The sequence below is a fragment of the Molothrus ater genome, chromosome 4 (assembly GCF_012460135.2).
Source record: "Molothrus ater isolate BHLD 08-10-18 breed brown headed cowbird chromosome 4, BPBGC_Mater_1.1, whole genome shotgun sequence".
NCBI classification, from domain to species: domain Eukaryota; kingdom Metazoa; phylum Chordata; class Aves; order Passeriformes; family Icteridae; genus Molothrus; species Molothrus ater.
Window position 1 is genome coordinate 59,485,277 of NC_050481.2, and position 26,826 is coordinate 59,512,102.

The 26,826-nt window shown below is 38.0% G+C and overlaps 1 protein-coding gene across 2 annotated transcripts in view; it reads left to right on the plus strand.

Annotated features, from left to right (window-relative positions):
* The window catches only part of SLC2A9 (solute carrier family 2 member 9), a 77,019-nt gene extending 50,684 nt beyond the window's left edge, over positions 1 to 26,335 (plus strand). For both annotated transcript variants that reach the window (XM_036382309.1, XM_036382311.1), the window contains exons 10-12: positions 439 to 514; positions 16,677 to 16,804; positions 25,879 to 26,335. In XM_036382309.1, the coding sequence (XP_036238202.1) occupies positions 439 to 514; positions 16,677 to 16,804; positions 25,879 to 26,136 (462 nt within the window). In that variant the 3' untranslated portion in view covers positions 26,137 to 26,335. The remainder of the gene's footprint in view (positions 1 to 438; positions 515 to 16,676; positions 16,805 to 25,878) is intronic.
* Positions 26,336 to 26,826: the final 491 nt, after the last annotated feature.

Here is a 26,826-nt window from a genome sequence, read left to right on the forward strand (position 1 = left end):
CAGCCAAGCCTTTCACTGGTGAACTGTGAAGCTCTGTGGGCCATCCTAGATGCTCTTTTAAAACATGACTGAAATAATGTTTTAAAAATGAAATTAAAAAATTTTAAAAATCCACCTGAGGTGGATGGAGGTGCTGAAGTGTTCAGTGTTCCAGGTTGGCTTGAGCTTTGCCACAAGAAGCTGTGATTTTTTGGAGTTCTGACTGTGGTACATTGCTTGTCTACTGTTTCTCTACAGGGATTTCAGAGAGACCAAGGCCTCTAAACACAAATCATCTAATAAGGTCCTATAGAAATGCTGGGATTTTCTAAAGTAACCCCAAACTAAATTCTGAAATAGATCAAGAATCATGGAAAACACTATCTATTATCTGCAAGTTTTTAAAAATATTTGTGATATGTACAATATATCTAAAATCAATGTCTTTTATCTACCCAGAACACTGTGCATTGGCTTCCTTACCTCAGTATATTTTGTATCCTTGCAATCATTGCATCGTTCTGCATTGGACCAGGTATGTTTGTACCTATTTTTTCATGTTTCATTGTACATCTGAGGACAGGTATTTTTACACTGGCATTATGCTAGCAAATCAGTTGTACAGAACTTCGCCTTGGCAGTAAACCAGAAAGTAAGACTTTTGTTCCCTTGAGCTTTTGGAGGTTTTTTATGCACTATTTATTGCCTCTTTTTCTTTGTAAGGAGTTTGACATTAAACATTAATCAGCTGTTTATACATCTTCACCACTGAAGTGGTCTAATTGATTGATTGTGGTTTATTTGGGGAAGAGTTCCTGATGTTTGATATGACTCTAATGAAATACTCCTATAATTCCATCGATCCTCTTTTGAAAAGCTGAGAAAAAATATGCTTCTTTAGAGAAAAATGGGGAGAAGACCAAGATATTTCTTTTACTCTTTTTTCCAGGAAAAGAGTTTGTCAATAATTTCTGTGCAAAATACTGTGAACATACTGGGGAAAAAATAGCAATCCCTTTGTCCTTCAGTAAGGACAAATCTCAGGTTCAGCTAAGTCCACTGTTCTGCTGACATATGTTTCTTAGACTGAGATCTGGGGGGTGGATGTTAAAGAATTCTGTGGAATAGAACTTTTCTTGAATTTTAAATACCTTAGGAATGTCAAATGTTGACTTGAAACTTCTTTAAAACTTCTTTAAAACTTCTGGTGTTTTATGTGGTTCAGAGGGTTTAAGTGCAGCTACCTGCAGTATCACCATTGGGGTTTTTTTAAATCTCGGTTAAAACAAACTGAAGTTTTTTCCCTATTACAGATATGTTCCACCAATTTTTAGAACCTCCAAATCAATGTGTTATATTTCCAGCATATTAAAATTAACCCTCTGCTTTTCTTCTTCATCTTACCATTCTTCAAAATGGGTTCTAGAATTCCTCATTTAGATTCTTTCTCTTTACTGACGTTATTCATGATTTGTGCTGCACTTCACAATCTCTTTGGACCAAAGTGTCTGCAGATGCATCCAGGACAGACAGCTATTGTTAGAAATTGCTTGCTTGCTTTCTACAGCAATTCATTAAAATTAAAGCTTCTATTGTGTTTTTCACTGTGCTCAGTGCTGTTAAAGTCAAAGAACATTAATAGTGTACCAGCAGCTACCTAGTTGTCCTCTCCACCTTTCCTTGTGTACAAACATGTCATATCCGACAATAGTGGGAATATCTGGGTAGCACTTATAATTGAATTGCTTTTAATGAAAATCGTGGTAATTGACTCTTCAGCTGTTGAGAAGAAGCCATGAAGAGTCATATTGTAATATCTCTGCAAATCAATAGCAATATTTTAGCTGACTTTGATGGGGCTTGATTTATCTTCAATGAAAGTTCTCTGCTCTCCTTAGAAGATCTTAATAGATCTGAATTACTTTACTGCCTTTTAGCTGGGCAACTTCCATTATTAGCAATGTTTTGAGATGATTGAATAAGAAGAGAGCATATATTTTTTTTTTCTGAATAAAGAAATTATTTCCAATAAGTCCACTTTGCATCCATTGCTTTTTGTGCCACAAGGCACAACTCAACAATTGAAAGCAACTACTATGTCATGTTTTGCCCCCCTTTTCTTGTATGGGAAAGACATCAATAGCCTGTGACGAGTCCATTGGAGAGTCACCATGTCAGTGTCAGGAGACCTGTGAGAAGGGACTGGGTGAACTGGACTTGTCCAGCCTGAGAAGAGACAGCTTTGGGGACCTAAAGCAGTGCCACTAGCTGTGAGAAGGGTGTTGCAAGGGCAGAGCCAGTCTCCTGTTGGTGAGCTGCTTGAGAGACAGAATGAAAGTGTAAAAAAAAAGAAAGATGCAGAGAGACTGGAAGGAAAACCTTTTTGACTCTAGGCAGTCGAGCAGGCTACCAAGGATACTGAGTCCTTAATTACTACAGAAAGATCAAAACTGAATAGTTGGTACTTCTCTTTTTCTCCATTGCAGTGGTTGTAGGGAAGTATCCAGAGCAAAACACAAACAGGGCAAGTAGGTGAGAAAATTTTAGAGAACAAATGCACATTTTTTTTTTCCATCTTAGGGTCTTTCTGATGCATAGCTTCTAACACTATCATCGTCTCCCATGGATTTGTTAAATCTCTGTCTGAAACAGCAGACTTTTAGTATTCTTTAGCAAAGAAAACTACATGTCTACCACGTTTCATGCATACACTCTTTGTTATTTTTGTGTGATACCCTCTAGGTCTTGCAGAAACAGAGCAACTGATCCTCTTCCTCCTTTTCAACATTCTTGTGATCTTGTAAACTTTTACCTTATCAACACAGATTTTTCTGGAATAAACTATGAAGCTATTTCTTCCTGCTACCTTTTCTCATTGATATTTTGTGACATCCCTTTAGCAGGAAAATTTCACACTTTGGTGTTCTTTTGTAGCACTCTGATGGTTTAATGAGAAAACACTGAAGTTCAAGAATAATTTTCCCACCTTTCTGGTAGTAAAATGGGTTTTCCCCATGAAAATTAAGATATATATTCTTTTTTATAAAGCTGCATATTTTTTATACTTCTAGCCTTTTGTAGAAGTCTTGCCATTCATTTGTAGCGCTTAAGCAGGGACAATTGTCAACTAATCCTCAGTATCTTAATTCCTCTCTAGTTACACTACAAAAACAATTTGTAATGATTCCATAGGTACAAATCTTAAGCTAGGAAGAATTTCGTGTATGTTCATTGAATTATTGGTACTTGGAAAAATTATCCCATCTAAAGACAACAAATAACATGAGGAATTGAGTTTATAGAAATACTGCTTTAACTTTCTAGAGCATAAAATTGTCTTTAAATGTAAAATATTTTCTCTCTTGTTAGAACATCTAATACCTTCTTGATAGTTTAGATGGTGTGTAAACCATTTTCTGATAGCATATGCATGAGTCCCATCTGTTCCTTTACAGTGAGGATCAGCTGTTACTGTAAACTGTGGAGGGTGTTCATTGGTTTCATTTTTCTGAACTCAGCTTTTCAGCTTGCAGGTATTTTTGAGGACTGAAAGAGTAAAGCTAGCAACAGGTATGTTCAGACACGTGTAGGGTTTGGTACTTCATCGTTTTTGTCAAGACAAACATCAGAAAGCTTTCACTTTCTAAAAATTAAAGGGGCCCTTATGCTTGATACAGTCAATGTGTGATCTGAGAGAAAATTATTTATTGTTCTATAGATTAGGGAGCCATGTTGCCCCAGACAGTTGCTTCATTGTGCCTATTTAGTTAATTTTACTCAAGTTATTTGCTGGACCTGAAATAAATACAGGATACATTTCAAAGAATTGTTTCAAAGAATAGGATACAAATGAAGAATAGTCATCCAGCAAAAAGTAAATGGAAAAAACTGAGGGAATTGCAGCTGAGAAAACAAATCAAAGGAAAAAGTAAAAGAACATTTTCAGGATCTGCAGAGAGCATTTGTGCTGTTCAGGTTATGCATCATGAGCAAATGCATTGATTTGTAATGCCTTTACAGAATGGGTAAATAATGTGCAGTTTTTTGGAAATTTGGATAGTGATAGACAGGTTTAGGTACATGTGAAATGACTTCCTTCTTTAACTTTGCCTTAGTTAATATTTAATAAAAAAGGAAAACTAAGATTTATTCCCACTTTCTCAGTTAAACCTATGTGGATGCCTCTTCAAGGACTGAGCACTCATGTTCAACTGTGCCTGCAGAATCAATCTCTTTAAGGAAAGATGGTCTAAAATCTGACTTAAACAGAAAAAAGAAAAGCTTCTGATTATTTTTAGCTATTTTCTTGAACTCCCCATTCACCCATTGTACCTTTACAACAGTTGCTGTGCCAGCAAGAGATTTTTGATTTTTCAGAGAAAATTGAAAAATTGTGCATTGTAGTTTTAGAAAACCTGCTACAGATTGTTCCCTTTTACCCACCAGCCAAATATTTTTAAAAAGAACTGAACACCCAAAAACTGACACGGAATGTATTCCATTCAGTTTCCTGATTTGTCTGAAGGGATTTTGACCCCATTTTTCAGTAAGTCTGTCATGCATTTTCGGATGAGGGGCTTGCAGGTTTTGATTTTGAAGTTTTTCCCACTCACATAACACAATTATATGTTCATCCTCTGAACCAAATAATGGCTTTTCTGCCACCTGTCAAGATGCATCAGGTGGTGGAACATGTGGAGAAAAAACCTGATCTGATTAATTGGGGATTACAGAAACATTGGCATGAACTTCCAGACAACCTTCCTAGTGAAAATAAGTGTAACAAAGACAGTCAAGACCTTGAGAGCTTGGAAACCTGGCATAAAGCATTTCCATGCATTATCTTTGCATTAAGTGATTTATTGGTATTTCTTCCTTAGAAGCATATTCTGTTTAAGTGTAACACCTTTCCATCCTGTTTTGATAAGTGGAGAAGGCACTACTGCAGAGAAGGGACAGGAAACCAGGGTGGCTGAGGTTAGGCATGATGCCTGTCTTTAACTAAATGGAAGGATGGGAGGAGGTGGACGGAGGTGTATTGTTTTGATAAAATACCTAGCTTTGAAACAATCTTCTGTTACCGCCTTCTTTCAGAAACTGAATAAGTATTGTTGCTTTCAAATCTCTGCAAATTTGCTGGCTCTGGAAACATGATGCACTGAAGCACTGGAGTTATTTTACCACTGGAAATACAGAAATACTAGAAATAACCCCAGACCCTAATTGTGGCAGGAAGATCTGTAAAAAGTGTTGGTGTAGCACAAATGTGTTGCCTACCCTTTGACCACTGCATCTGAGAGGGAGATCAGCCACATGTGTGCACAGGAAGGCACATGGTAATGCTCCTTCTTCCAAGGAGTTCCTTGGAGTCCTTTGGAAAGAAAAGAAAAATTGCCTTTTTATTACAACAAAGAGTAACACTCATGGAAGTTCCAAAAATTGGGGGAGTTGATTTTATATCAATTGCCTGATCCTGACAACTCAAGCCATTTTTGTGCCAGAAATCTGTGTTATTTTGGTGACACTCCAAGTTTGAGATTAGTGATTTTGTGCAAATCTTTTGCATTTTGCCCATTTCTAAGAATGGGACATATATGCCTGTATGACCTGGAGAGAAAAAGAGGCTTAGAAACTCGGAACAGGGTGAGGATTTAAGATGTCTGAAAAATGCCAGTTAGCTAGAGAAAAATATAATATCTCTAAGTATCACATGGAAGACTTCCACATAGCTGATTATATTTTATCTAAGTAATTTGAAAAACTGTTTTATATGAACACTCTGTATGCACATTCTTTTACATGTTTTCTTAAAGACCTAATACATCGTATTGTCATGCATTGTCTCACTGTATTGTAATGTGAAAAAATGCTCATTGTGTTGTCAGGCATCATGTCATCGTTTTTGAGATGACTTAGAGCTGAATGTTGGAGCATAAAACTGCTCAGGCAGCAGTTAGCAAAGAAGGCCTGCAAAGGTGAAGAAACCATGGAGGTGAAGGAAATAGATTTATACATAAAAAAATCAAGAATAACTTCAGTGTCTCACAGAGAAGGTTGAGAATTAAATAGTGCCTGAAATAACTGAGGATTGTATTTGAACCAGATGATCTAATATGATCCTGGATTCTTTGATCTTCTAATCTTGTGTTCTTTTTTTATCTCTGAGATGCTCAGTCCTCTGTATAAAGTCATACCTTGTTTCTACCTGTCTAAAGCCCTTGGTATCTGCAAAGATGCACATGTGGCCAGAGGGATTTTCTAGTGGGTCACTGCAACAAAATGCAGCCCCTGACTTCATTTATGTCAAAAGCTGCTATTTTTAAATCAGTGGCACTAGAGAGAAGAAAGCAGGAGTCTCTGGCTAAGTCATACACAGTGGCTTCAGGCATTTTGGCTTTACAGTCTTATGTAATGTCTTAGAAGTACTAATTCTGGTCTTGAATCCTGTAAGTGGACAAGTAGCATTTCCCCACACAAGTCCTGCTGAGTTCAGTGTAGCACAGATAAGGCTGAATTTAGCGTGATCAAACATGAGTCTGTGATTTTACTTAAATTTCTGCTTTTAAAATAAGTTTCTATTTAGTATGCATAAGGATGACAAAATCAGATCAGTGGTATGTTTCCAGTCACACTGTGATTACAGGAAAGAGAAATCAGTAAAATTCAAACTCAGATGAATTTGGAAAAAATAGTAATTTTATGGTAGCAAGATCTTCATTTTTCAATTGTTACTTTTTATAGTAATTGCATTTTCAAACACAACTGAGAAATATCAACGAACCAGGCCATTCCAGAAAAATGTTTCACTTATGCTTGTCTCTTTTTGAGAGTTTTATAATATTTGGCATGGCTTGTGGAAGGTGAGTGAAGTCTTCCCTAACACAGCTGAATACAATGAATACAACTGAATAGCATTTTAAATTGACATTGCAAGGTAAAAAAAAGAAAACTCAGAGGAAATCATTGCTGTGCCCTGAGGCATATCAAAGATACTTTGGTATTTAAAGTTTAAATCAGTCCATGCTCTTACTCTGAATGCCAATGTGCAGCTGTATTGACAGCAGAGGGTTTGTTGTCCTAAAAGGGTCACTTTGAAAGTCACGAGGTTTGTTCAGCCTGAAATGTCATGAGTTCATGAAGAAGATAAAAATCAGCTTTTAGATGTGAAACAACCAAAGGTGTGATAGCACACATGTAGACAGAAAAGTACTGCAATGAAAGGCAGCATCAGTATTATTGCCTGAAGTAGGCATTTACAGAGGCTTTGTGCCATGCTTTAGCTTCTCCACTTACAGTGAGATGTAAGGATTTCTAACACACCTGGCCTCCCACAGAGGCATTATGCCAGTCCACTTTGAGAAAGATTTTGAGCTTTCTTGAGTGCAAAAAAAAACCTACTCTCTGTACCAGAAAAGTGTATGCAGTAAAAAAGAAACAAATAAACTGATGTTATTCTAAATTTAGTTTAAAAGCTGTAGATTTGAAAGGTTAGGTTAATTTTCAATTTTTTTTTTAATTCTATAAACTAGAAGCATTTCCAGTCTTCCCAGCAGATAGGCATTTTTTGACAATGCCAAGTAGTCCCTGCATTGGATATGGAGGGTATTTGTGCAGAAATAACCTTTAGTTTTCCCAGGTATTTAGGAAAAGGCTTGGTGTGTTATAGTTATAAGGCTTTTGTGGGCACAACAGCAAAATTAAAATATGCTGCATAAATAGCAGTTAAATACTCCAAATGTGAGTTATGGTTCTGTTCAGAAATTTGTAATAACCTGCAGACAGCACATTCCAGTCTCAGCTGAAGATTTTCTGAGACCCCTGGCCCCATTCTCTTGCTCTCAGGTGCCATCCACCCAAAGCAGGTGTCCTTGGGATGGGTGTTTTGCCCTGCCAGCTGCAGCCATCACAGCCTGCCCTGCCAATGCCCTTTAACAGCTGTGGCTGTGCAGCACAGCCACAGGAGGTTCACTTACCTTCCTTTCTCTGCTTCTCTCCAGCGATGGAAAAACTCCTGCCTACCCCCGGGGCAGGAGTATTAACTACTTCTACCAAGTGAAGTAGTTGAGAATTTAGCTTTTGATTACCTTTGAGTGAACAAACTGATTTTTTTAGGCTGTTAAGAAATAAGACTAGAATTGCTTTCAAAATTCATTGAATTTTTGTTGGGGGGGAGGATAACGTGTCCCTTGAATAAATTAAATGCAGTGTCATTCAACGTATATTTTGGGATTAATGCCTGTTTTACATTTTCTTTGAATTCTTCTCTCTTAAAGAGCAGCATAGAGAAAATGTGCAGCTTTTAACAGTTCTGCAGCAAAAGTGATTAAAATTCTTCATAATTAGTGGCAGTTCTAACGAAAAATGAACCCTTAGTATTTGAAAGGTAATTGTATCTGTTGAATAAAGGAATTGCTGGAGGTGACACCTGGAGTTCTCAGCAGCAGGAAAACTTATGAACTTTATCCTGCTAACAATAGATTAAAAAAATTATCTTAATTGAAGCTTTCAAAATGTGAATACTTTGACACTTGACAGCACTCCTCCTACCTGAACTAGCAGCTTTTCCTGAATGATCATTAATTAGTTGCTGATGGCTCACAACTCTATCCTGAAGAAATGTACTGGTTCAAAAATGCACTCGTGTTTTAGAGGTCCATGTAACCATGAAATAAAGCATTTATTCAAAAGCTGTGTAAGTGACCTAGGTACATTATTCAGATGAATAGGCATTTGATATGGAAAGCATAGTAAAAAAATGTTTCACAGAATTCATAGGTTTTTTTTCTGTGAGTTCGAATAAAATGGTTATACTTGCAAAGGTGCAAACTAATAAATATTTAGAACAATAGATGTGGAATTAATGAATGTAAGGCAATTAAAATATTTTATTTCCCTTATTCCCAGGCACAATGCACAGCAAAGAAAAGTTTTCTGTTCATCTCATCTATTTCTGACTAATCTCCATGGCTAAGGTCTAAATGCAGAAGTTTATTAGTTTGATGTTGCAATGAACACTGCTCTGGAGTCCAGACAGTGTTTCTTGGTACCCAATGCACTGCATAGAAAGATGAATAAACACCAGCAATAGACTTTCAGAGGAAAAAAATAGGTCAGGAGAACTACATGAACAAGGGTACTCAGTGCCGGTTTGACCAAGCAAACAGTCAAAGCAGTTGTTTCCTTTAAATCTCCAGATGTTCTGTCCTACTCCAGAAACTTCACTTTTTTGAAACACTGAGTTATGAACTCTTTCTGAGTTTGATCAGAAAGAAGGCTTATATTGTTCATCACAGCAAGACTGTTACTGTCTTCAGCTGGTACTTCTAGTCAAAGATCATCTTCTGAATCCCTCTTCCTTTTCCTTTCTGTTTGTTAGCAAGCAAGTACTGCTATTTGTTATATTTGTTATATTTGTTATATTTGTTTTGGTTATTGGTCACAGTAAGTGATTTTTTTTTTGTTATTATTATCTTACCTTTTTCTTTTGTTATTATCTTAGTTCTACAACTACTGCTCCTCAAACCTTGTCCACCATCCTGTAGCAGCAACCAATTTCTTTAATTACAGGCGTTTGAGGCTATGTGTCCTAAAAACTTCAGCAGTTTCCAGAAATCATAAGCAGTGAAGGCATGGTCTGTTACCCATCTTAAACAGCAGAAGGACAGGGAGAACTCTTCAGTCCCAGCTTCTCTGAAAATTTGGCCCACTATTTTTACTGTTGGCATCCTTCAGGATGAATGCAGCTAAACAATTACATAATTGTGCACTGCTAGCATGAATAATTTGTTTGTTAAAATATACTGACTTTACAAGACTTCTTTAGCTTGCAGGTTCACAACCAGCAGCATTTTGTGCTAATGGTCTGTCAACTTGAATTCCTTACAGGAAATCATGTCTGATGGTTTTATATTTCTTTCAGAAGATTATCATAGAAGTAATAAGCCTAGAATAGATAGGGGTTGGTTTTTTTCTTCTTTTCAGTCCTCATACAGTGATGTGACTGTATGAATATTTCTCCTACCTAGGGCTGAACATGAGTCTTTAATTTGGGTATTTCCACACTCCTTCCATCTGTATAGTGGATGAATATACAAGGGACACTTCTGTGCTTTTATTATAGTAAAAACTCTTTCATCATTGTTCTCATAATTGAGATAATTGGTTTTAACAATTTAATATGAACAGAAGTGCCTAATCATCATTGTTACTGAGAATAATTATAAATTTAATTCTATTATATAGTCACAGAGTCATAGTTCAGTAAAAAAAATGTTCTTCACGTTCAAATAGAACAGAAAGTTGGGCTATAATTAGATTTGTGATGTTATGTGGTAGATCTGAATATATGGCGGAAATGTTGAAAATATTATTAACTGTTTACGTGGTTATAAGTTGAGTGTACTTTCTTAAATTTCATTTTATTCTTTGGTAGCTATGCAGCATTATAATTGAAGCAAAAAGAAATGTTGCCAAGAACCAGAGGAGAAATTTAATGTTGATGTTCCGTTTTTACGAACAAAAGCAAAGACCAAAAAAAATCGAACAACAATTTAAAAAAAAACAAAAACTTATCAAATATCCCAATCGACTGAAACTGTTACCAAAAAAACAAAAAACCAATGTATTAATTTTGTTCAGAATGGCCTACATACTGCTGGTTTGTCTTACAATAAAAGAGGCAAAAAAATAAATATTACATTAAATTAATACATTAAAATAAATTCAAGATTAAATATATTTCTTACATTTACAGCCAACAATTATACTTCAAAGGGAATTTTTATAACTCATCTAAAGAAAAATATCTTTAAAGTACTGAACATATTTGGATTCATCAGTTGTATGATAAGTATTTTGTCAAAAAAATTTTCAGAGGAAAGTGATTCAGTTAGTAAAGGATTGCTCATAAAATTCTGCTTGAGTGCACTGACTTATGGAAGTAAAAATTATAGGAAATACGCTAATTAATATTCAAGAGGGGGAGAATTTCACTGAAGAGGAAATTATCAGGTGGTTCATGTAAGGGTAGTGTGGTTGGAATAAGGGTAGTTTTGCATGGAATATCCACTGTAGAACTAATTACCTAAATGGACCTAGAAAGAATTTTGTTGATTTACTATATTTTATGTAATAGCCTTGTTGTTGTATGTCAACCATTTTAGTGTAAATTACCTGATGAGAATCAAGAAATAACATTTTAACTACCGAGGTTAGAATAGCGTGAATCAATATTTTTGTTCTCCACCATCGCTTAGTTTTGTTTTATTTACCTTGAATGATATGGGTTGCCTTGCACCAACAAAGTTCAGAATACCTCCAGAAATGGCCTTCTGAATGCTATTGGAATAGCAGGTTTTATATAGATGCTAAACCAAAGGCCAATTAATCAATGCAAAAAGTCTTTCACACAATACTGAATTAAAAACAAGTCCTTAATAATTATAAATACTATTTATTATAATATCAGAGTTTGCAAGGTATTATGTGTGTGTTTTAGTTTGGTCTTATCATTTGCACTTTTTGTTTGCCACAGACTGACTGCTTTAAATGTCTTTTACTCAAGTGGCCTTTAATCTAAGAAAATATTCAAATGGTACAAATTAATATGGTTAATGAACTATACCATTTTCTATAAACAAAGTGCCTGTTTTACTTAATTATCCTGTGGAGAAGAGCTGCAGACAGCTAGAAAAGTCTGTAGCATGAAGCTGTGACTCAGTACACCCCTGTCACACCTTCTGTTCCCAGTTCTCTCAGCAGGATTAGCTGGGAGTACAGCTGTCATATCTGACTGTAATGTCATATTTGGTGGGGTATTACTCAATCAAATACAAAGTGCAAGTTAAAATATCTAACAGGTGACAGAACACCTTTATAAAGATTGAGATATCTATTTTGCAAATTTTTTATTCTATCTGTAGACCTACAGAAATGGAAGAAACTCAGTAGCTGCATTGCATCTCTCCCTAGCAGTATTCCTGAAGTATATTTTCCCATGGGTTTTGTTGCACATTTTTGGGGGTTTTGTTCATTGGTTAGGTTGGGGTTTGTTGGTTTCTTTGTTCTTTTTAAATAACTAAAGTCTGGTTAGAAACTAACAGCCTTTTGTTCTCCCACTGAAGAGCACTGGGTTGTTTTTCCAGCAGTTATCTTCCAGGAATTTTGTCTCACTTCCACTGCTTCTCTCCCAGAGCTGCTCTCTAGAGGTCGCTTGACTTGCAAATAGCAAAACCTTTGGCTGGGACAGTCCTTTATCTCCCAACCCTATTAGGATATATCAGTCTTCCCTACATGCCCTTCCTTGCAGACAAAGCCACTTTGCTTGATCATATTTGGAGCTCCACAGACTTCTTTTTCCCCCAAACCAGAATATTGTTGCAAGGTAATTGTCTGTTTTCTCAAAAACTTTGAAGCCTCCTTGTCTCAAAGCATGGAGTTGGAAAGCCTGGGAGCTCTTGCCCTAATCAGCCTTTTGGGATTCCCAGACTCCCCCCTGCAGAGCAGAATTTGGAGAGCTGAGTCCTGCAGGAGGTCACCAGGCTGGGTGGCCATGGGTGATTCTTCTGGTGGGGCTGGAAATCCCCTGGCTGCCATGGGGCCACTGCCTGAGCACACCAGGGTTTGGCTTGGGTGGGTATTGAAAGATGAGCTGCTAGCTCAGGGAGAGTTCCTTTCTCTTTAGTTGTTCTTGGGGCACAAAGTCTCTGTCACCTTTAGAGGTGATTTACCACTGTGACCAATCTCCCTGATTTATATTAGGCATTGATTCTTGTAACAATCTCATTTCTTAAATCATATATATATAGCCATAACATAAATTCCCAGTTAGGTACTGGATAAAAACAGAATGAGGAGTTCAGCATTTTCCTTCCTTTGTCATGTTTTCTGTATTCAGGTTTCTGCACTGACTCATGTAACTTCTGCTAAGCAATATTTATTCATAACTGCTCACTGAAAAAAACAGTAAATATGAGCACCTATTTTTTCCTGAGAAAACATTTGTATAAATTTAAATATATATTTGAAGATCTAGAGCATGGATACAAGAATATTTTTTCTGTTCTAACATTCAAATTTCATGCATAAAAGAGTACTGGGTTGAGAGTCTGGAATTTCACTAGCACATGACATTGATTCTATGTTTAACTGGACTAATTACAGAGATAAATTAATAAAGAATACATAAACAGGAGTATTTATGCATGTCTAATTGTTCCATATGGGTTTAATCTTGTTTTATAAAACACCTTATTGTTATACAAGTCCTGCAGTAAGACATTTGTAGTTTCCAATAGATGTAGAATCCTATAGGTATAGCAATCTTTCTTTACTAGCACTGCAGTATGTTAACAGTTTTTTAAATATGTTCACTGCAATGCTAAAAAGAACAAAGTATTAGAAATTAATCACTGTAATTATGTGGTCAATGCATTACCTATTTAAATTCATGTTTGGAAGCTACTTTGCTGAAAAACTCCTACGGGAAATCCTAATATACACTTTTTTGTTTTATGATCAGAGCTAAAATAAAGCTGCTTCACTGAAAATTATATGGAAGCTTTCCAGGGGAAAAGACAATGCCAGGTTCATCCTCCATGAGAAAGATCATGTAGCGTTTTTGTGAATTGTTTCGCCCACATACAAATACGTGTTAAAGCTGCAAAACTCATGACAACGTGTTTAAAGGCTTTTCCAAAAATACAGAGGTTTGGTTGGATTGCTTTTGACAGTGGTTTCCAAGCTTCCATGTTTGAGCACAGGCTGCTACAAACCCATCTGGCCTAGAGATTATGTAGGGTACCTTGCAGAGACCGACTCTGAGAAGTGGCTGGGAAGATGTCACAGTATTGTGATCTCTGCTCAGATCCAGCTTACGCAGGCAAAGCATAACACAGCTTCCTTCAGCCCCAGGCACTCAGATTTGTATCTCAAAGAACAGTGAGCTCCAGGAGAAAGGGACTCCTTGAGCATATCCCTGACATCTTGAAATGACTGAGGGTGGAATGCTGGGGATGTAAGTTCAGCTCATCTCAGGTGCCAACACTGACTGTGACTTTAAGGCTTTACAGTTTTCCTTCAGCTCTCCCAAATTTCTTTTTCCCTTCACTCAGTTGCAGAGTGTGTTTTTCACAGTGGTGTGGCCCTTGGGAGGCATTCACATGCCCTCCTCTTCATCTTCTTAAGGTCAAGTCTGTGCTCTTCCAGGCACACAGCAATAGACAGCAATGACCTGGCTTTATTCCATTTCTTGTGTTCCCAGACCTGACCTGACTTTCACATAACTCATGTACCACTTTCCAGGCTCCTGGGTTCCTCCTTACAATTCTTTATAGTCATCCCCCTACATAAGCTGACTTTCTGTTTTGTGATGCTGTGGCTATACTTCTCTAGACCATGAGAAAGATGGGAGGTCTGTCTGTGCCACACTTTCCATTCCTCTACAGAATTTTTAAAAGTTAGAGATAGTTGATATGTTCTTAGAAATTAAATTGGAATTTCAAGGAACCTGTTTCCAAGATAGTGCCCATGCATTTTTATTTCCATTACACTTATGCTTTCTGATAGGTTTCTGTCCTTTCATACTTCTTTTTTTTTTTTTGCCTCTGGCTTTTTTCTCTCTTGTATAATATGTATTTTTCCAAATGCTGCTTTTCCAAATGCTGCTTCCAACAGCATATTTTATTATACTGACAAGAGCAGCAACACTTCTGTAGATTGTCCTACAGCAAAGGCATGACAGAATAAATGATTATAAATAAGTCATCTTACACAATTTCTGTGTTTCCAGTCCTTCAGTTCCTCTCTCCAAGGGGCAAGTGTCCTGGCAAACTGCTGCCTCATATGGTATTTAAGACCCAAACCAGATGCTGACAGAACAGATGTGATTGCTGACAGAACAGATGTGATTTGAACCCAAATCCCAAGGGTATGATAGAATGGCCACTGGAAGCCATCAAGCATTGATAGACCCCATCTTGCTGGAATTTTGTTAAGTTTTGGGGGTTCAGATATTTATTCTACATGTTCAAACTTCTGCTGGAAGGGATTACTTTTTTTTTAGCAGAATTCTGATACTACATATGTCTTGTAGAAAGGTACAAAGCTGCAGTTTGGATGGCTTAAACTCTCCATATCTCAGTTTCCTATGTATAAAGTAGGAGTAAATAAATTTATTTATTTATTCTCCACTTTTTTGGTGTAATTTATACTGACACTCTCTGGCACAGAAAGTTCAGTTGAAGGCTTTGCTACCACTTCAGATGTGTTCTCTCAAAAAGCCACACAAGCTCACGATGGAGAGCAGCTCTTTGCTGCATCACATTGCCTTTATTTATGCACATATTCATGGCTTCTGCATCTGGAAGGGTGTCTGACAACACGTGTCATCTGCATGTCATGTTCTGTGTTTGCAAGTCCCTATCTCACGCTGCTCACAGGGGCTTCTGGTGCATGTGCTCAAGCTCAGGGCCATTGAGCACATAAGGATGCAGCCCTATAATGCACTTAGAGATGTATTCCCAAATGTCCAAGGATAAAGGTAGTGCAAAAGATTAGCACATAGACCAAGGGAAGATGTGCGAGGAGAAAACCCAGTGGATGGCTAAGTCTGTAGTGGTGTTTTCTTATTAATTTATAAATCTTTTGGAGGTCAGTATTGCTATAGAGGTTTTTGAAAGTAAATATATATATATAAATATGGTTTTGGTTGTTTACACTATCTTATTAATATGCTTAAAACTGAGGCAGGACTTACATAATCTTCCACAGTGTATATGGGTCTTGCCTACAAAGCTGAATGGTAATACCAGCACACTTGAGGACCTAGAGGCAGAAACTGGTAAGAGCAAAATACTGATGTTACTAGCTGTACAGTTCTTCAAACTGTAATGAAATAATTCTGCAAGTAGATATATGTCTGATCAACAAGTAAAATCCAGGTTTTGTTCTCTAAAAATAGAAATACTTCCATGGAAATATCAGATAGGAATGAAGGAAGCCAAAGATCATAAATTGAGACTTTCAGCTACTAGACAGCTACTCCCTGGGGGCTACTCCTATATGCCAGTGCTGTACAAAATAGTCCACTGCCTAAGTGGAAGAAAACACGTCACAAATGTGGTATTCAAATGCAATTGTTATTATGGAGGTCAGAGTCCTTGGCTGATGGGAGAAATAGACCTCGCCAGAAGTGCCAGAAGTATCTGGTAAGGAAGCATACTAAATAAGCATCAATGACAAATGTACTCATAGGGAAGCAAAAGTTTTGTATTTTATTGCTGAGAAATTGGGTAATAATTATAAAAAAATAGGAGTTAGTCTCTTTGGAGCCATCTTTCCAACTGTTAAGATCTAAAAGTATTTTGGAGTATCTCTGAATTTTCAGAATTTCAAGCATTGTAGTAGAAACAATTGTTCTTATTTTGAATAAACAGTTTATCACATGATGCTCTGGAAGCTGGTGTGTGGATTCCTGCTCTGTTACCTGCTTGTCATCCCTAAAAAGAATGTCAAACAGGAGATGTGATGGCATGAAAGAAAGAAGTGTCACTTCTCTCAAATATGATTTTGACAGATCTGTTTCAGAAGGCCCTGCAGAGCAGCGCTAGTCATGGATGTGTGCGTCACGAGGCTTGTTCATCTCTGCTGATGGGTGGGGGACTTTACTAATACCACTGTCTTGTTGGACCCTGTTTCAGGTGGGATTCCCTTTGTCCTCACTGGAGAGCTTTTCCAGCAGTCACAGAGGCCAGCTGCATTCATGATAGCTGGGACAGTCAACTGGCTCTGCAACTTTGCAGTGGGACTGCTCTTCCCCTTCATCCAGGTACTCCACGTCCTGCTAATTGACATGCTGTGATACCACTGCTGCAGACAATTCCCTTGAGGTTTTGAAAACCTGACCTAGTCCATGGGGCAGCCCCAGTTCATCCAGCAAATGGATGCTTCTGTGTGGTTAATAGGTTTTTCTTCCAGAGATGAGGAGTGACTATTTTGGTAGCATTAGACCCTCCCCTCCAGCCAGCTGGCCAGGCACTCCTGGTTCCACCACCTGCACCCATGGCAGCTGGGTAGGGACAGAGAACAAGATCTCAAACCTAGGGACATTTACTCAGAATACTTTCATTTAGGTAAATTTTTAGGTTTGGGGTTTTTTTGTTTGTTTGGTTGGGTTGGTTTGGTTGGTTTTTTGTTTGTTTTTGTTTTGTTTTGTTTTTTGGTGGGGTTTTTTTTGGGGGGGGGGGGTGTATTTTTTTCTTCTGTTTTTGTTTTTGTTTTTTTAATTATCCAGACACATTTCTTCAAAATTGCAGTTTCTGCCTCCTGCACAAAACCAGGGATAACCCTGAGTTCTGCTTAGCTGTCAGATTTGAATTAATGCAACTCATGACAATCCCTACTTGTTCTGCTAATGCTACCTGACAGATCACCTGGTGAAAATGCTTAAAAAGACCCTCAATAAATTCAAATTAAAAGGCAAACTGCATTTTATAATTTTCCACACGCATATTAAAGCTTTTTGAGTGATTTAGTATGCATCCAGATGAAGTTTGCTGTAGCCTTGGGGAATTTATCCTTATGTGTCATAAAAATATCCAGCTGTGTGATTAGAAAATTATCTAGTTTATTTTTAATGAGGATAAATTTTATTTCCAGCTTGAAGGTTTTTTTGGGGGATTTTTTCTTCTTTTAAAGAAAAGAGAAATAAAAAGAGAAAAAGCTTAGAGTTTGTACCTAAAGATGAAAGCAGTGTTACTCAGACTTTGATTTTTAAAGCTTTTTCACAAGATCAAACTAGAACATCTCCCCTTTCCCAAGCTTTAACTTTTTTCCTATTTCAGTCAACCTTATTCTCAAAATTCAGTTTATGAGTCACCACTTTCTTCACATAGAGGCAATATCTTCTTAGCTCATTTTATAAACCTTAACCAGGAAAAAAAAATCTTTAAGGTACCTTCACAGGATGAATGCATAATCCTGCCTGTGTATTTGAATACTAACCTGATTGCTTGAGAAACAGCAGCCACTTTTTTTGATCCTTGGTGTGCTTCTACAAAATTATTCCAAACATTCGGGAAACAAATCTGTTCAGTTTAGGGTTACTAAAAAAATCAACCAGTAATTAGTTTTCCAAATGTCACCAATTAACTAATTTGAATGACTAGATTTTTGCCCTTCAACCATCTGTAGATAAATATAATCAAAGAGTGGCTTGAGTCATACATTAAAATATATGGATGAAATTGAAAAGCTAGTATACAAATAAATTTTTGACAAATTTTAAAAAGAAATTGGATGTGGCTTCTCTTCCAGGCCTCATCACTACCTATTTGAGGTGCTGAAATGTGAACAGGGTCACAGTAAATCAGAAATTAGAATGTATATATGTGGAAATGGGTGCAATGAGCTGAAGCAGGCACAGGGAACAAGAAACCAGCAGAAAAGTATGATCTAAAAGGCCAAAAACTTCTGGTGCAGTAGGATAGGCTTCTTGTGTTAAAGAAATACTCTTCATTAGTTTGCAGGGATAGACTTCAGTAATTCAGTGGTGTAGCAGGACCTTAAATTCCATGTCATCTAGAAAAAGTTTCTGTTTACTTTTTGTAATATGTTGTGTAAATACAAAGAATTGCTAAACATCAATAACTACCAAATAATTTCCCAACATGCTATTTTTAATACATGCTGATACACTTTTATTTCATATTTCAAGTTGTGCTATTAGATTGTTATGAGGCACTTAAAGACTTCATGGTAAATTAGTAATATACTGAAGGAAAATGTACCAGATTTCTCCAGAAGTTTTCTGTCCTAATAATTTCTCTTTCTATAAAACTGTGCAGAGTCTTTTTCTGCTGTCAAAGTCACATTGTAAATTCAGTACATATTCAAGAAATATTTAAATTGTTGTGCATTTTATAATTTTAATTTTCAAGAACAGCTCATCTTCTGACTTTCCTCCTAATACAAAAGTTTCCAATAACTGGGGAATGCAGGGGAATATCCCATTGTGATTAGGGAACTTCTATATGGAAAACTGATTTGACTCTTAACTGGGCTTTGACCAAAATAATCTGCTTGGATCTGTGATCCAGAAGGAGCTCAGTATCATATGGGATAAAGGTGCTACAGGCCTTGAAGGCTTAGTTCAGATTGCCTATTAGTACAATGCCAAGACCTGTATGTGTGTTTATTTTCCTCCTTTCAGAAACTAATTTATTTGTGCCTGGGAAGTAGTACTTCTGAGTCACTGGTTTCTGGAGGTTCTCTTTTACTCCTACTTTATTTCTTCCTTAGTTTAACACTAGAGATTTTCATTCTCAAGATTCATTTACATTGCAATCAGCAAGATTGTCTTTTGGTTGTCCTTATTATTTCCTTACTGTGTAATAGTATCCCTTGACTTTTTCTATCACTCAGGATAAAGGATTTCAATAACAGGTGTGCCCAGAAAGTTATGCATAGTCTCCCTGAGCCAAGGTGTTTTAAGCTTCTTCAAATACATTGGATGTTTCACGTAAGGACAGTGTCCCTGTGTTAGGGGAAATGGTTAAAGTTCCCCTCAAAGATGAGAAAATGAAATTTGGCTATCAGAGGGTTAGATGTGCTTATCTTAATTAGAAGCAACCCCCTTTAGAGATACAATATAAGGATGTGTAACACTTTTATGAAGAGATAGTGTGTGTGTGTGAAGGTCATGGTTGAAATTGCAGTTCATGTCTAAAAATGTCTCTATTTTTTACTTAGGAATTATGTTTCATGAGCATTACACTTCAGTCCTTCTTCATTGTCCTGCACTTTCAGCAGAACCTTAAATTATGTCTGGAACAGAAGAAGGACAAAGGGGAAAGGACACAAGCCCTTATCCATTTGTTTCACTGCATTATATCAATTTGAAACAAAGTGAAGCCAAATGTCTACATGAATAACAGTTTTTCTGCTGATCAATTCTGTAAGACATTGAACCATTATCACTTGACCTCAGCACTTCAAAAGCCAGTTTGACCCACAGCTCATGACACTAATCTTCATGGCAAGTTACAAATGCAAGGAGCCTTTGCTAGTGTCAGGGGCTGTGACTTTGCAAGTTGAGAATTTAGAGTCACGTTTGGCATTTGCTGGGAAGAGCCAAAAGTTTTGTTTTAAAAATATTAATGTGTTACGTTTGTTAAGTTAATTCAGATTTTTTTCATTTGCTCATTTATTTTGTTGTATCTGCCCTAGAATATATGTTTTCCAGTATCACAGTCCTGCTTAGAATTTAACTTTTGCTACAGGGTGTGTTAAGTCAGTAAGCAACCATTGTTAAATAGCACATAATGGTCCTCTCAACTACTTTTAGATTCCTCCAGAATATGGTGTTCACAGCATGCAAGCTATTAACAGGAAGACTGTTCTCAGCTAGATTGCTTCAAAAGTAGCAAATTGTGCAGGTTTTGTAATTAAAACAAGAATTCTGGTTATTTCAATGTTAGGTTTTTTATTTGTTTCAGTTTACTTTTTAGCTTTAAAAAATCATTCATTTTGGGCACCTAAAGTCAGTTCATGATGCTAAAAATTAAGTATTCTTTACTATTGTGTCGTGAACGGCGGAAGAAATGCCTCACACTATATGCGTGAACAGCAAATCCCAAAGTTTATTGAAAGCTCACACATATTTATATTGGTGTTAATGAAGCTTATACATATTGCAAAAGCTGAGCTCATTATTGGCTAAAGCACACTTAGATCAACCACACCTACTTCTATGCTCTAATGATTATTTTGTTTCTATGTTTACTTTCTTATAGCTACTCTACCTAGGCTATCTTCATTTTCTGGCAAACGATTTTCTCCCCCATCTTCCCGTTTCAGCGAAGGTCACCATGACCTTTGTCAGTGATTGGACACTTATTACTTAATCCCCAGCTTGTTTCCCCTATCCTTATCCAACGGTATCACATCGAAGTGGCCTTTCTCAGCTAGCCAATTATCCACAAAGCTCTCCACACTATTGTATTTAAAGGGAGACGGGGGAAATGCCTGTACATTCTCTCTAACGTGTATAGCATCCCCCCACAAGCTGGGGATAGGTTTGTTCACCTCTTTGCTTACAAAAATGTGGCAAAGCTGCACCTGCTTACTCATACATGTTGCTTATGCAGCTCTATTTCATCCTCAAAGTCAGGCTTGATTGCTTGCCATGCCTGCGATCTGATTTGGGGGAATTGCTGAGTACTTCAACTTTGATTCTTTTTTGTGGTAATTGCATGTGTGTCTTAGGTATATAATTTCTTGGTTTTCTTTTTTTTTTTCCCCACAAATAAAAAGACTTAATCATCTGCAGAAAAGACAAAAATGAGCAATTCAGGATTCAGCTGTCCAGAATTTGTAGAAATGCTGTTTTTCAAATGGCCTCCTTAGAAAGCTGGCATTGAAATAGAAGGTGATGCATTTTAAAGTTTATGCTTAACTATTAAATATCCTGTATAGTAATAGCCCTCACCAGCCTCGAAAAATCCAATGTAAATCCAGCTTTGAAGAGGTTTTACTAGTTTGCTGACCTAGTAGGTGCTTCCCTCAGGAGATTGCATCAATAAGTGTGTCTGCTGTTCTTTTGCCCTCCCCACAGACCTGATAGGGCAGGTGACCCTCAGTAACCCCAGAAAGCCTGGCCCTTCAAGGATCCTCACTGTGTATCTGCCCTTGATATGGAATGGATATCTACCAGGAGACAGCACTGCTCCTGTTTAGGGATCCACCTGAAGCTCTGCTCACCTTTGAACCTTGGGTGTTCCTGCAGGAGGTTATGCTTAAGGAAATGCTAAGGGAAAACAGCTGCAAAACACAGCCTGCTTGTAGAGCTTTGTCCTGACCTCCTTCTGACCTTTGGGTTTGTAACCCTGCAGGTAAAAGCCTGGCTTCAGGTACTGCTGAGGAAACGTTCCCAGCTCTGGCAAGGCTGCCTGGGGGTGGGGAAGGAGAAGCAGCTTTGTTCTGTGAAGGTGCAGCGTGTTCTGAGCCTGAGCAGGACGTGCAGGCAGTGTGGAGAGAGCAGCATGGGTGGATGTGTCAGTGGGACATGGATGGGGCTGCCTTGGAGCTTCCTGCATGCCCAGGGCTGCTGCTGCTCCTGCTTGGAGCAGAGGGTGAGGCAGTAACCTGTCCTTACGTGAGGAAATGCAGAACTACAGAAACCACACACTTCCCTTGAATTTTTTCTCTATTTGCTTAGAACTTCCATTCAGAATTGGTTTGCTTTTACTTCTTCCTCTGACATTCCCTTCCTCTTTTAGCTGCACCTTCCAGCTGTTCAGAGGTGGTATGTTTTGAATACTTGTATGCACCAAAAGAGTCAAGCTACTCTTCTGGTAGACACAAGTATTCAATTTTTTGATCACTGAGGCTTCTACTCCATGTAGCAGGTGAAATACTGTCACAAAGCATAGAAAAAGGATTTACTGTTTCAGTTTTATCATATATATTGTCATTATTCTTGTATCATTGGCAGTGCACATGTCAGTGAGGAATCTTGAGGCCATCCATGTTTGTAGGCTCAAATACTCAGAGCTGCAGAGAATCCGTGCCTTGTCACCAAAGACTTTAACTGAAGTTCTTCCTCAGCTTTTTACTCCCACCCCAGCCAAGGATAAGCAATATCCTTGGTTTTACTTCTACAGTAGCAGCAGCAGGCTCACCTCTAGCACCTTGGAAGGGGTAAAACAACAGAGAAACTACAGGTTAGTTAGGAGACTATGGTGATTACAAATAGTGAGGTATACAGGTTTCATAGACAAAACATAAATAATATCCAATATAAATAAAAGAAAGTACACTAATCTCATGGAACAAAGATCTTGTTTCCTGGCAGATCTGTCTATTAGTACCTTTTCTGTAGTAGCCATTGTTAAATATCTCAGCATTTACTGCACTTCACCACATTATTTCACCTTCTAGGTTCCCTGATGGGCCCATCAGATATGTTTAGGCCAATCTATTGCTTGTTCCATACCTCAGATCTTTCCTCCAGCACCAGGCAATTCAAAATACATCAGAAACAGATAAAAATGAATTAAACATCTAGGCTGAACTGTATCTCACCTATGTCCCACTAAAGGTTTTTACTGAGTTGGGATTTGTGATTTAACATTTTCCTCCCGCTTTCCCTGTATTTCTGTCTTACAACCTTTATCAGAGTGCAGTGCATATAGAGGGTTTCATGTTTATAATGAGTAATTTAATTAGTATGTGATGTTCTGTGTCAAATGCAGGTTTGGGTGATCTAAATTGAACTCTGGATGACTTATAGAAGGTTTATGAATTAGTGGTTTTCTTTGCTGTGAGTGTAAATAATAACCAGGTTTAAGAAAATATTATAACTGAAGAATGGCTGGAGATGAAAGGGCTTTTTATGGTCACCCTGCAGTGTTCCTCCTGTCTGGGAATTATGGACCTGTTGGACAAATCCTGCAGGACACAATAAACCCTACAAAACCCACTTGTAGGATTTATAACAAAATTTAATTTTTACCTTATTCTCTGTGAAACTTCAGTTGGAGGTCCTTGAGGGTTGCTTCTTAAGGGATTGTAGAAATTAAGAAGAGTATGATTATTAAAATTAAATATAAATACATTAGGTAAAATAATTGCAAATAAAACATGCACTCATGAGTGTTTAGTTCAATTAGAAGAGGTTTACTTAGATATGAATCAAAGATAATAAGCACTAATTTATTTAGCTCATGGACAGCAAAGAAATCAAGAGGAATTAGAAAGGGGGCACAAAGTTGTGGCTGCATCACCAAAAGACACATTTATTTTAATTTATTACAATTGATTGCCATGTTTATTTATATGGCGTAGTAAAGGTTCACTTTCATCATGGAGAATATTTAATTCTGTGAAATTTTAAAAATGAGAAACATGATTCTGGGTTGAAATTCTGCCATTCAGCTGAAGAGCAATTACAAATGCGGAAGATCCAGATGTCAAATTTCAATTCTTAGCATGACAGGATGATTTATGAGGCACTGCAAATTATTTTCTCCTGTCTACTCTATCCTTTTGCTTCTGCCTCTGTATAAGCTATTTGTTCTATTAAGTTCTATCTGTTACATGCCAGAATATTTCCCCCCCCACCATGTTATCCATGCTGTTTGGCTTCTGACTGTCAGCTTGCTCAGGACTTCATGCTTCTAGGATTTAATGAAAAAGCATTGGTGATCTCTAGGGTCCATAAACAATATCAGAGTATGCACTTGCTGGCTTTTCCTGTTACAGGCAGGATTTGAAGCACTGAACTAGGTAATGAATTATCCACAGAAACAAAGAACATTGTGACTAGGCAGGCTGGAAATCAGCCATGGTATTAAAAAGCAGCTGCAGGAAAGGGTTTGTTCCATTTTTTCTTTCTTGTTCCACGCAGGAATTAATGTTCTTCTTGCACACCACGCATGATGCATAATGAGCAAGTGAAACATAAAAATAGTGCCAAGAATTGCAAACACCTTGAGCACCCAAAGCAGGGAGTTAAACCAGCATGCAGTGTAGGACTTGTGTGACTAACGAGGCATGATGAGAGTCTATTACAAAAATGTGTAAAATGAAGGTTACTGGCTCTGTCTTACTTGTTTCAGTTACATACCTTTAATGGCATAATATGTATGTTGAGGAAGACAGTCTGCTTCTTCTGTCCTGAGTGGCTTTCCCTGGGGTAACCTCAGCCTTGCAGCACCTGAGGTGATGTGTGAGGAGTTTGGCTCTCCTTGGGTTTGCTGGTGTGAGGAGTTTGGCTCTCCTTGGGTTTGCTGTTCAGTACCTGACACAGGGCACCACAGAAATGTCACCTTATTTTTGGCGTTGGAGATACCCTTTCTGGCTTAATTCAGCCTTGTTAATAAAAGCAATTAGAAAAATATGGGTACATAGCATGTTTGAGAGTGTAAATCAATAGAGGAAGGGAGGTTTCCTCAAATGTTGCAAGTGGCTTCTGTGGAGCCATAATATCAAACCTGTTCCAAGTTCAACAAAGCTCAGATGGCAATATGGTATTTATCAAATGTTTTTTTCACAACTGTACTGCTGAAAGGTATCTGGTAGCTTCTAAATGATCTAATAATCACCAGGCAAGAAATAGTTATGTTTCAGTGAACTACAACTCCTACTGGCTGGTTGGAGCCTTTATAATCAATTTATAAATGAACTTCTTTACATCTACTCTCTTTGGTTTTGCAGTGAAGTAAAATCCATAACATTCAAATATGGTCTGTACTTTGCATTCCTTTAACTAACTCTTACACTTTCTAGCATGAAAAGAAATGCATTTTAGGGACTTTTTTTTTCGTTCTGTGAACTCCCGTAACCATAAGAGTGATAACAAATGTGTGCTATTTGGGGTTTTTCCTCATTTATTTTGCAAATCTCAAAGCCTGTAACTGCTGTGATGAAGATGCCCCTGGCTATGGCAGTTTTTCCATGGGTTTTGTAGAGGTGCACAGCACTGCTGAAGCGTGCCTCAGCTCCTGTACCTGGGACTGGGAGGCAGTGTGCAGAACCACCCAGTGAAACATCTGCCCCATTTCCAGCAACCCCAGGGCAGTGCCAGGCTCAGCTGAGCACAGTGCAGGATTCCTGCTCTCCCCCAGCTCAGTCTGGTGTCTCCCAGCACTGCCCAGATTGCAGCTCTCTGTGCCTGTGCCAGGAACCTGCTTTGCTGTCGACAGGCCACAGGCAGTGTTGGAAGAACCAAAATTTCATGCATTTTTATGAACGTTTCAGTGCTCCAACTAGCAATGAGTGCCAGTACTTTACTTGGTTAAAAATTGCTCCATATGCCCCATTTTTTTTTTTTCAAACCATTCCTGCCTTTCTTCTGATTTTTTTCTCTTTTGTAATGACCATCTCCTCTGTTTTCATTCACAGGCTGGTTTACAGACCTACTGCTTCCTAGTGTTTGCTGGTGTCTGCTTTGCAGGAGCAGCCTACCTGTTTTTTGTCCTGCCTGAAACAAAAAATAAGACATTTCATGAGATCAGCCAAGCATTTGCCAAAAGGAACAAAGTAACTTTAGAAATGCAGGAGGTGAACCACTACCCAGGGGAGAGGAAACCAAGTGAAGAACAAGAATCAAACTTCACAACTACAGTGGACAATGGGGAAACCTTAAAAAGGATTGTGTAAACCCATGATGTTCTTTCAGGGATGGGGGAGAGAGTGCTCTTTTCATTTATAGCAATGCACAACTTGTATATTTTATCATGAACTGCTTCTCCTTTGAAAATGTTCTAAGTGAGTATGGGTGAACTCATTAGCAGCTGGGGTAACAGTTGAGACAATGAGGAGTGGGAGGAGTGGCAACTGATGAATTAAATGAGATGGAGTTTCCTTGGCACCTGTGAAGCAAGTTGCTGTGGTGAGTGGGATGGGGAATATAGACTTGGAGATGTGAAGTGGCAGTGGGGAGCCAGGGTGTTGAGCAGCAGCTGGCTGAGCACCCCTCTGTGCTCACAGGGAGGTGGGCATGCTCTCTCCAAGAGGAGGAGGAGGCAGAGACAAGGGAAGAGATCCCAGTGGGGGTCTGTGGAGAAGCAAACCTGGAATGGCACCGGAATGAGTTTCTCCATGTTTCCCAAGATGTCATTCAAGCTCCCCATGAGATCTGACATGACACCTCCCTGACCTCCCATTCCTTTTCTAGCTATTTTGACTTTCAGTTGCATTGTTTGAACATCTCCCACCTTCCCACAAATGGGCAGCTCAGGGCCCTGATGAGTTTCCTTATCTCACTTGCAAATCCTGATTCACTAGTAATAGAGTTTGTAAAAATCGTGCTCAACAAGAGTTGTCTCTAGTTTCTGGGTTTGCTGGCAC